The sequence below is a fragment of the Triticum urartu genome, chromosome 3A (genome assembly GCF_056163025.1).
Source record: "Triticum urartu cultivar PI428250 chromosome 3A, HENAU_Tu73, whole genome shotgun sequence".
Taxonomy (NCBI): Eukaryota; Viridiplantae; Streptophyta; class Magnoliopsida; order Poales; family Poaceae; genus Triticum; species Triticum urartu.
Window position 1 is genome coordinate 51,298,249 of NC_141875.1, and position 11,462 is coordinate 51,309,710.

General features: G+C 43.9%; 1 protein-coding gene across 1 annotated transcript; it reads right to left on the bottom strand.

The window, feature by feature from the left end:
- Window positions 1-2,742: 2,742 nt before the first annotated feature.
- Window positions 2,743-7,033, bottom strand: LOC125524031 (uncharacterized). Its single transcript, XM_087516597.1, has 8 exons — window positions 6,377-7,033; window positions 5,399-5,468; window positions 4,675-5,310; window positions 4,326-4,586; window positions 4,024-4,244; window positions 3,480-3,947; window positions 3,196-3,387; window positions 2,743-3,118 (listed from the first exon to the last, which is right to left on the bottom strand). The coding sequence occupies exons 6-8, from the start codon at window positions 3,588-3,590 to the stop codon at window positions 2,843-2,845; spliced, it is 579 nt and encodes a 192-aa protein (XP_087372723.1). The 5' UTR covers window positions 3,591-3,947; window positions 4,024-4,244; window positions 4,326-4,586; window positions 4,675-5,310; window positions 5,399-5,468; window positions 6,377-7,033; the 3' UTR covers window positions 2,743-2,842.
- Between the last annotated feature and the right edge of the window lie 4,429 nt (window positions 7,034-11,462).

Sequence of the window (11,462 nt, forward strand, 5' to 3'; positions counted from 1 at the left end):
TCCCCCTCCGTTACTTCTTTCCGGTAGACTCCCAGACCGTTGCCGTTGTCCGTGTGTTCGACTACATCGGAGACAACCCCTCTCTCTTGCCAGAGCAACCAGGCAAGCCCCCCCTTGATCACCAGATATCGCCTACTCTTCTCCCTATTGCTTGCATTAGAGTAGTGTAGCATGTTACTGCTTTCCGTTAATCCTATCCTGATGCATAGCCTGTCATTGTTGCTACAACTGTTGATACCTTACCTACAATCCTACATGCTTAGTATAGGTTGCTAGTACTTCATCAGTGGCCCTACATTCTTGTCCGTCTGCCATGCTATACTATCAGGCCGTGATCACGGGTATATACATACATATATACATGCTATACAGGTGGTGACAAAAGTCGGGTCGGCTCGTTGAGTACCCGCAAGTGATTCTGATGTGGGGGCTGAAGGGGCAGGTGGTTCCACCCAGGTAGTGGTGGGCCTAGGTTCCCGACGGCCCCCGACTGTTACTTTAAGGCGGAGCGAGAGGGCAGGTTGAGACCACCTAGGAGAGAGGTGGGCCTGGCCCTGGTCGGCGTTCGCGGTTACTTCAAAATAACACGCTTAGCGAGATCTGGGTATTTGATCTGAGTCTGGCTACTGGCCTATACGCACTAACCAACTACGCGGGGACAGTTATGGGCACTCGGCGTCGTGGTATCAGCCGAAGCCTTCGTGACGTCAGCGACTGAGCGGCGCGCGCCGGGTTGGACCGTGTAACGCAACTTCATTTGTAATGGAGGTTGCTAGGTCTGCTCACCAGCCGCGCACGCAACGTGCAGGTGTGCAATGGGCGATGGGCCCAGACCCCTGCGCCATAGGATTTAGACCGACATGCTGACCTCTCTGTTGTGCCTAGGTAGGGCTGTGACGTGTTGATCTTCCGAGGTCGGGCATGACCCAGGAAAGTGTGTCCAGACAAAGGGGATCGAGCGTGTTGGGAAATGTGGTGCACCCCTGCAGGGAAGTAAATCTATTCGAATAGTCGTGATCTTCGGTAACAGGACGACTTGGAGTTGTACCTTGACCTTATGACAACTAGAACCGGATACTTAATAAAACACACCCTTCCAAGTGCCAGATACAACCTGTGATCGCTCTCTCACAGGGCGACAAGGGGAGGATCATCGGTTAGGATTATGCTATGCGATGTTACTGGGTGAACTTACCACCTACTCTCTTCTTCTGCTGCAAGATGGAGGTTACCAGAAGCGTAGTCTTCGAAAGGACTAGCTATCCCCCTCTTATTCCGGCATTCTGCAGTTCAGTCCACATATGATACCCCCGTTTCCATTTGATACCAACGCATACATATGTAGTGTAACTCCTTGCTTGCGAGTACTTTGGATGAGTACTCACGGTTGCTTTGCTCCCTCTTTTCCCTCTTTTCTATTCTTTATTGCTGCGACCAGACGATGGAGCCCATGAGCCAGACGCCACTGTCGACGACAACCCCTACTACACCGGAGGTGCCTACTACTACGTGCAGCCCGTTGACGACGACCAGGAGTAGTTTAGGAGGATCCCAGGCAGGAGGCCTGCGCCTCTTTCGACTTGTATCCCAGTTTGTGTTAGCCTTCTTAAGGCAAACTTGTTTAACTTATGTCTGTACTCAGATATTGTTGCTTCCGCTGACTCGTCTATGATCGAGCTCTTGTATTCGAGCTCTCGAGGCCCCTGGCTTGTAATATGATGCTTGTATGACTTATTTTATTTGTATAGTTGTGTTGTGATATCTTCCCGTGAGTACCTGATCTTGATCGTACACGTTTGCGTGTATGATTAGTGTACGATCAAATCGGGGGCGTCACAGTCTTGGCCGTGGTGGTGTTAGAGCCCGTGGTGGTGGTCTAGCCGTGGTGGTGGTAGAGGCCGTGGTGGTGATCTTGGCCTTGGCGGTGGCTGTAGTGGAGGAATGTTCTCTTGGCTCAATGGACCATTGTCGTATGTGACTTACTATGATCTTGTTCTTTTGGCTCAATGCTTGTGTTGTCATTTTGCATTGTGTGACTAACTATTATATTGCCATTTTCATAGGTATGGAAACAATGAAGGGGGTGGAGGACACATAGGGGGAAGGTGAGATCCCTTGGTGGTGGGAGGAGGGAGAAGAAGAAGAAGAAGAGAGGAAGAAGAAGAAGGGACAAGGACCGTGACCTTCTTATGAACCAAAATGTGTGCTACTATGTGCTATGAGACATAAATGACTATGTGTTTTGGCTCAATGTTTGTGTATGACTATGTGATTGGACTACTCTATTTCTATGTGTGTATGACTATGTGAATTGGAGTACTATATGTGCTATGTCTTCTTTCTGTGTTTTGGACTACTATATGTACAGTGCAACGCCTGACTCTTGGGCGTTGCACTCTGACTTGGTAATTTTCGTGGACGGTCAGTGCTGCAAGCCTTCCGTGGCTCTCTGGATAGCCATGGCCAGTTGAGCAGTGCCTACGAGACGGGCGCTGCACTGTATGGTGCGGCACCTAAGCGTTGGGCGCTGCACAGTACAGTGCAGCGCCTGGGTGTTGGGCGCTGTAGTGCTGTTAACTGCCAAACTGCAGAAACAGATGCCATTTTGGCCTCATGCAGCACTCACATAACTTACTTGAACATCGCTAAAATTATTGTAAATTGCACATACTGAACAAAGACAACTAATAACTTGAACATCACATCATTTAGGACAATTCAACATTACTACTAGTTCGCAAACACAAATACCACACTAGTAAGAGTTCACCAACATATAACATAACCTCACCAGTTCATCAACCTAATGAAACGGCTACAAGAGCACTAACAAACACAAGCACTAATGCCTTCCGCATGTGTTCCTGGTGCCACGCTTGCAGGCAATCTTCTTCCTCTTGGGTGGACGAGCCTCCTCTTCCTGCACTTCCTCCTCCGCCTCAGCCTCCGCCTCATCATCCAAGCTAGCCATCCGCAAGGTCCCTACGACCACCTTTGGGTTGCCTCTGTTGTCAAATTCATTGGGCGTGTACCGGCGTCTGGGCTGCCTAGGCTTGAACATATATGCAGAACAAACTTGAGCGTCCGCCAAAGTCATGTCATCATCAAGCACATGGCCCTATCACACAATCAAACAATATGGTGAAGACCGGCGTCGTAATCAAGTGAGAAACACATCTAGAGGATTAGTCATACCTCTTGGGTGACCGCACCCTCATCATCCAGATAAGTATGTGAGGAACTCACATCGTCCCCCTGATGGTGAGATGAGGGGTCTGATGGTGTACCAGACCTAGAGGCAGATGGTTCATCCAATTCGGGATCACGGCAACCGAGAAGATTCGATAACCGCCTTAACTTCTTGGCCTGACGTTGCAACATGAACAAGTGTATAAGATATCAAACTCCACAACATAGACTGGCTCTCATAGTGAATGCGATATGTACCTTGAGGAATGCTCGTAGTGGTCGTAGTGAATGCGATATGTACCTTTTCCAACCGGTGTTTCCTCCAGAATAGACTGGCTCTCATCAGCTGCTTTCTTGATCTCGGTGCGTTGCGGATGAGAAAGAATGAACATGTTAGCCATTCAAACATGTGTAATACGGCCAACGGAAAAGTAAAGAAGGAACACTTTACCACATAGTTAATCACCAGAACAGAAGGGACTCCTTGCCCTACCCTGACATCTCTGTTGTACTTCCCCTTTGATAGATCCTCAAAGTTTACGGGTTCTTCAAGAATATCCTCATTATATGCCGGCGGGCATATCTCAACTCGAGTATTTTCAAGAAGCCATCGTATGTAGTTATCAAAAGAAACTATGCTCACGAAGCTTGGCGCGTGCACTACTACGAGCTTGCTCCACACAAAGCTGGAAGCGGGTAACATAGAAGCATGATGCTTGTCCCAGTCCTTTATCTTCCGCTGCCTTCTCCTGTCCAACCTGCATGGTACAAAACCAAACATTAGCAAAATCAAGGAGTGACGATGCTTAGTCAATACGGTTCATGCTCTCTTACCTATGAAGTGCTTTGGCCGTATCCACCCATTCCGGCAGGTGAGGCTGGAACAGACCAAACTAACGAAACACGCGATGTGGCAAATGAAACTCAACCGCCCAGTTGCATATCAGTGGGCACCGCATAAGCCAGAGATCCCTATCCCGCAAGCACATCAGGTTGATGGAAAACTCCTCGGTGTACCCAAGTCTGTCATCGACGCCATATGGCTGCCATACCACCTATGAAATAGGGCAACAATGCAAAATTGGTGACTTTTTTCAGGCAAGCATGAGAAATGACTGAAGTAATGACCTCGTTACCTGCTTAGGCGTAATCGTGTCCAACTCGGCAATGTACTTTTCGTACATGAGATTGACATCGTTCGTCATCTCGGAAACCACATCCCACTTGTAAGCCCAAGTGGGGCGCCGTAATTCGTCATCTTCATCTTTATACCAAGGATTAAACCTGACGCTCTTCGGGCGTCCAACAGGCAGACGCTCCCAGCTCCATACAGAAAGTAGAAGCATATTACCACCAATGCCTGCACTATCTGTGATCCTGCGACACGCATCGTCCAGCTGCATATGAAAGAAAAACAATGTTAAGTTGACAGCAAGGATGCATTGGTAATGAACAAATGAGTTGATAACAAAACAAACCAACTACCTATCGGTACAAGTACGCAAGAGTCGCTGTACCCCAGCTATATTTGCTATCGAAGACGGTCAACGCCTTCAGCCACATCCATGGAGCGTTCTTGCCCGTGGAGTCGGGAAACAAATTCCTCGAGACAACGTACCACATATAGACACGAGCATGTGTCTGGATCACATCATCAGTGGCATCCGCAGGGCAAATCGCAAAGTTATTTTGAATCCACGTGAAAGCAGCTCCGGCTGCTTTCCTTTCCCTCTTCTTCTTCTCTTCTCCCTCCTCTACATTAGCCTCAGCCTCAGCCTCGATAGGAGCCATACCGATAAGAGCAATCATCTGCTCGCGCCACCCATCAGAATCGGTGCTCATATAGAGAGGTCTCCCGTCGATAGCAAGACCGGTGATCAACGAGACATCCTCAAGCGTCACGGTAAACTCCCCAGTCCGAAGATGGAAACTGTGCGTCTCCGGCCTCCACCGATCAGCAAGAGCGGACACCAGTGGAGCGTTCAGATTCGGCGTGGACCGGCTGACCAACTGAATCCACAGGAGTAGTCATGCCTGCTTGATGTACGGTGTGTACCACTCATCGTAAGGCATGGCAGGACCAGAGACCCCGTGATACCGAATCTTCAGAGGTTCAAGCTTCTGCAAAAAACAAGTAATGACAAATCTTAGGGCATATAAATTTCAACTTAAGGAAAATTTGCAAAATATTTAGATTACTCGTTATTACCATATCCTTCTCACGGATCATGTAGGCCCGGTGTTTTGTGTCGTAGACATCGTCGAGAAGCCAAACCATCCTTACAAATTTCAAACAATAAACATATATGAGTTCATCTCAAATATCGGTAAACACTCAACATTTCATATGTGTTCATCTAAACATCTCGTATGTATTCATCTACAAGAATCTCAACATCTCCTTCTCACACAATGAATAAATGATTGTAAATTCTCATATATGTCTAGTATGGCATATGTGTTCAAGTAAATCAACATCTCATATTTCAAATAAACTCAACATTTAATATATATCTAAAAAACTCAACATCTCACATATAGCTACAAAACTCAACATCTCATAATTATCTACAAAACTAGGCATCTCATATATATATATATATATATATATATATATATATATATATATATATATATATATATATATGGTCGCGCTATTCGTCACCCTGGGTGAGGAATAGTTATTCTTCACCCCACTCTATTTTACCATCAATGCACCGTAATTTTACGTTCCGTAAGTTTTGTCTTATTTCCAACGCAAAAAGAGACCGTAAGAAAATATATAATCGCCGTAAAAAAATATTTTATGTTATGTAAAATTACAAACGTAAAAACATAGTCTAAAATACACATAAATTGCAAATTTTCTTGTCTGATGACCTATATTTTTATTTTCTTATGTCAAATTTTACGTAGTGAATCAATAGGAATGTAACTATTTGAATTGCAAACGTAATTTAATTATGAAATGATCGTAAGATTACCTCGGGTGAAGAATAACTTATTCTACACCCTGGGTGTCTATATATATATATATATATATATATATATATAATCTAGGTTTCACTAACAAGAATCATATAGTGTGTGTGTGGGGGGGGGGGATCAAAGGTTCCACCTAATCTTGGGCAAATCCCTAAAATTGCAACGTATTTACGGAGGAAAAGAAAGGAACGGAGGAGTTTACTTAGTAGGAGGGATTGGAGATCAAATCCGGGCCTCAAAACTTCAGATCTGAGAGGTGTGTGGAGGGGGATCCAAAGGGGGCACCGCCGTCGCTGTACAGAGAGCAACTTCCTCAGAGGGGGGAAGAACTGCCTGGGAGGGGCTGGCCCGATGCGGCTTAAGTCAATGTGTAGCGCCCGAGCGATAGGTGCTGCACTTTACACAGTGTGGCGCCCAAGCCTTAGGCACTGCAGTGCTGTATGTGGGGCCGCAACTGGACCAGGGATGCCACGCTTGCAGGAGGTGCGACGCCTCAGTCCGAGGCGCTGCACAGTAGTGTGCGGCGCCTATCTGTCGGGCGCCACACGAAAGGGTCATCATTGTGAAAAAATTTCGAAAGCAGGTCAGTTTGTAATTTGATTTCGCCCTCAGATCAAATATGTGATTTCTGCCTGAATATGAATGAAAACTGTTGGTGAAAGAGCAACAAGATCAAAAATCGCTCGTAGAAGAAATAAACATAAGCCTAAAAGAACAACTTTCTGTCGAATAAACATGTTTTTTGTGGTAGCTAGCTAGCTAGCTGAAGTTGTTATCCATTTATTATCTCCCACGGTGGAGAGATTGGCCTATTTCTCTCACAGTATTTGTCCATTTATTTTCTTCCACGGTGGAGAGGTCGGCCCATTTCTTGATACTCAAAAGACATATTGCGTAAAAACGACTCTGCGGTAAACTCCCCAGTCCGAAGATGGAAACTGTGCGTCTCCGGCCTCCACCGATCAGCAAGAGCGGACACCAGTGGAGCGTTCAGATTCGGCGTGGACCGGCTGACCAACTGAATCCACAGGAGTAGTCATGCCTGCTTGATGTACGGTGTGTACCACTCATCGTAAGGCATGGCAGGACCAGAGACCCCGTGATACCGAATCTTCAGAGGTTCAAGCTTCTGCAAAAAACAAGTAATGACAAATCTTAGGGCATATAAATTTCAACTTAAGGAAAATTTGCAAAATATTTAGATTACTCGTTATTACCATATCCTTCTCACGGATCATGTAGGCCCGGTGTTTTGTGTCGTAGACATCGTCGAGAAGCCAAACCATCCTTACAAATTTCAAACAATAAACATATATGAGTTCATCTCAAATATCGGTAAACACTCAACATTTCATATGTGTTCATCTAAACATCTCGTATGTATTCATCTACAAGAATCTCAACATCTCCTTCTCACACAATGAATAAATGATTGTAAATTCTCATATATGTCTAGTATGGCATATGTGTTCAAGTAAATCAACATCTCATATTTCAAATAAACTCAACATTTAATATATATCTAAAAAACTCAACATCTCACATATAGCTACAAAACTCAACATCTCATAATTATCTACAAAACTAGGCATCTCATATATATATATATATATATATATATATATATATATATATATATATATATATATATATATATATATATATATATATGGTCGCGCTATTCGTCACCCTGGGTGAGGAATAGTTATTCTTCACCCCACTCTATTTTACCATCAATGCACCGTAATTTTACGTTCCGTAAGTTTTGTCTTATTTCCAACGCAAAAAGAGACCGTAAGAAAATATATAATCGCCGTAAAAAAATATTTTATGTTATGTAAAATTACAAACGTAAAAACATAGTCTAAAATACACATAAATTGCAAATTTTCTTGTCTGATGACCTATATTTTTATTTTCTTATGTCAAATTTTACGTAGTGAATCAATAGGAATGTAACTATTTGAATTGCAAACGTAATTTAATTATGAAATGATCGTAAGATTACCTCGGGTGAAGAATAACTTATTCTACACCCTGGGTGTCTATATATATATATATATATATATATATATATATATATATATATATAATCTAGGTTTCACTAACAAGAATCATATAGTGTGTGTGGGGGGGGGGGGGGGATCAAAGGTTCCACCTAATCTTGGGCAAATCCCTAAAATTGCAACGTATTTACGGAGGAAAAGAAAGGAACGGAGGAGTTTACTTAGTAGGAGGGATTGGAGATCAAATCCGGGCCTCAAAACTTCAGATCTGAGAGGTGTGTGGAGGGGGATCCAAAGGGGGCACCGCCGTCGCTGTACAGAGAGCAACTTCCTCAGAGGGGGGAAGAACTGCCTGGGAGGGGCTGGCCCGATGCGGCTTAAGTCAATGTGTAGCGCCCGAGCGATAGGTGCTGCACTTTACACAGTGTGGCGCCCAAGCCTTAGGCACTGCAGTGCTGTATGTGGGGCCGCAACTGGACCAGGGATGCCACGCTTGCAGGAGGTGCGACGCCTCAGTCCGAGGCGCTGCACAGTAGTGTGCGGCGCCTATCTGTCGGGCGCCACACGAAAGGGTCATCATTGTGAAAAAATTTCGAAAGCAGGTCAGTTTGTAATTTGATTTCGCCCTCAGATCAAATATGTGATTTCTGCCTGAATATGAATGAAAACTGTTGGTAAAAGAGCAACAAGATCAAAAATCGCTCGTAGAAGAAATAAACATAAGCCTAAAAGAACAACTTTCTGTCGAATAAACATGTTTTTTGTGGTAGCTAGCTAGCTAGCTGAAGTTGTTATCCATTTATTATCTCCCACGGTGGAGAGATTGGCCTATTTCTCTCACAGTATTTGTCCATTTATTTTCTTCCACGGTGGAGAGGTCGGCCCATTTCTTGATGCTCAAAAGACATATTGCGTAAAAACGACTCTGCAAACGGAAATAACTTTGTGTGCAGATAAAAGTCAAACCGCCAGAAACAGTTAAACCATACAAAGGATACTGCATCTTCACTCCACCCATAGCTAAGTCCAGTGAGTCGTCAACCACAGCCACATCCAGAAGGAGTATGTCCATCAGCCATCACCAACATGATTCGCCTAACGGGTGGCCCATAGTACACTGCAAACAAAAATCAACACTGAAAGGATATCTATGTGAGCATGGATTCTCTTCTTTATTGGATGTACAAGGCGAGTGCAAATATTTGTGGTGTTTGGACGTTCGAGAAGCTCTAGGAACACAATTCAAGTTCAAACAGTGTTCTTTTTCAAAGTTTCTTTCAATAAAAAATTATGTTTTTCCGTTGACCTCCTTGATTGTTCAAACAAAATAGTTTTTACACGTATTCGAGCATCTTGGATGGCAAAAAATTCAAAAAAAAACCTTTTTACTATATTATTTGAATTTACTGTTCACGTCCAGATGCAGATGCACCTGGTCACCAAATCACGGCTCTCATTTGCAGTACTATAGGACTAAAACCAAGCAAGCATTTTTTTATGCTATATGAGTTGTGCTACATCCAGGTCGGCAGTACCTTCCAGAATTCATGCATCGGTGGCTGTACATTTTCCTCCATTTCACTCGGAAAAAATTGATATGCATGGACTCTCTCCACACGTCTGGTCCTTGTCCTTTCAAATGGAGCTGCACAAACTTGGGTCCACTCTTGTCGGTCTTATCATCGTCCGACTGACTTTTTCTTTTCGAGGGTCGAGACTATAAAAAAATATTCATTCCAAGATAATAGAGTTAACCAAGTGGTCATCTTGGTAAGCTATCAGCACAAATTTGCAAACAAGATAATAGAGTTACGGTCTGCTAATACAAACATTGGAACACTGGTTAGGACCCGGGCCCGGCCCAACTAACAAGCGGTGTTACCTTGAGACCGACCGATATTAGAAAGACTATCAACTACTCTATTTTGATTATGACCTAACTAGAGTAGTTGACTATCAACTACTCTATTTTGGTTACGACCTAACTTCAAAGGTTGTTTCAAAAAAAAACCTAACTTCAAACGAATAAACTCTCTTGTGGCCAGGAGAAGCATGATTTTGGTTATCCAATGTCCATACGCAGAGCGATCTCGAGAGTCATTTGTCAAAGCAGGAGCAACAATGGCATCAGCATTGTCAGACCGGATCACGACGGGGGCTTTGGATTGCTATATGGACGGATCGGACCCTCTATGATTGCCTTGATCTCCACCTCCACTGCATCATTACAATTGAATAAGTATCTATAAACTGCAAAAATTACCGATCCTTTGAATCTCTGAGAATCATACTGGTTCCTGCTTCCCCGGTTTCCTTGACAAAAGATCCAGCTTTTCGGTAGCCAAAATGTATGCACTCTTTTCGAGGCCGTGTTCAATACCGCACAAAACAGCCGACGCGTTCCCGTGAAGACAGTATCGTCCAGCTGATTTTCTTCCCCGTCTAGTCAAGCTGCTTTCGAAAGAACCCTCATGGCATATCCAACCATATAGTACTACGAAACAATACAAAATCAGGCATGCATACCTAGCTTAGCTAGACCATGTCAACGAACATTGATAACCCACAAGCAACTCGTGTGCACAGCAAGGAATTAACCATTGCACACATCACATTCGCTCGAACAAATATGTTAGTACACATAAACGACGATAAGACGTCGACGCGTTAATCTGAATATGTTTGTTCAACACATATGTTGTGTACATATACATATAGGAAGACGTTAGCAAAACAGCGATACAAGATAATAAAAAAATGCTCGTGAAGGAAATAAAAATAGCATAAATGAACCACTTTTTCGTTGAATAAAATGTATTTTGTGCTAGCTAGCTGAAGTAGTTGTCCATTTCTTTTCCTCCACGGTGGAGAGGTGGGCCTATTTCTTGATGCTCAAGAGACATATATTGCATAAAAAATGACTCTAGAAACTGAAAAAACTGTGTGCGGATAAAAAGTCAGACCGCCAGGAACAGTTAAACCATACAAAGGATACTGCATCTTCACTCCATCCATAGATAAGTTCAGTGACTCGTCAGCCGCAGCCACATCCAGAAGGATATCCATCAGCCATCACCAACATGGCTCTGCCTAACAGGTGGCCAATAATAGTACACTGCAAACAAAAAATCAACACCATCAGTCCCCCCACAGTCCACAACACTCCCTTCATCTGAAACCACTGAAAGAATATCCATGCCTATGGCTTTCTTTCTTTGCAACTCCAACCACTAAAAAACACAACACATCACCTCAAGAAAATTCCACTGGTCAAATCGTCAG

Excerpts from the sequence above, each read along its gene's own strand:
- LOC125524031 (XM_087516597.1), bottom strand. The coding sequence starts at position 3,590 with ATGGCTAACATGTTCATTCTTTCTCATCCGCAACGCACCGAGATCAAG. Across the intron at positions 3,388-3,479 it reads TTGGAAAAGGTACATATCGC|TTGTTCATGTTGCAACGTCA; the intron begins ATTCACTACGAC and ends TATCTTATACAC. Across the intron at positions 3,119-3,195 it reads AGGGTGCGGTCACCCAAGAG|GGCCATGTGCTTGATGATGA; the intron begins GTATGACTAATC and ends ATTGTGTGATAG.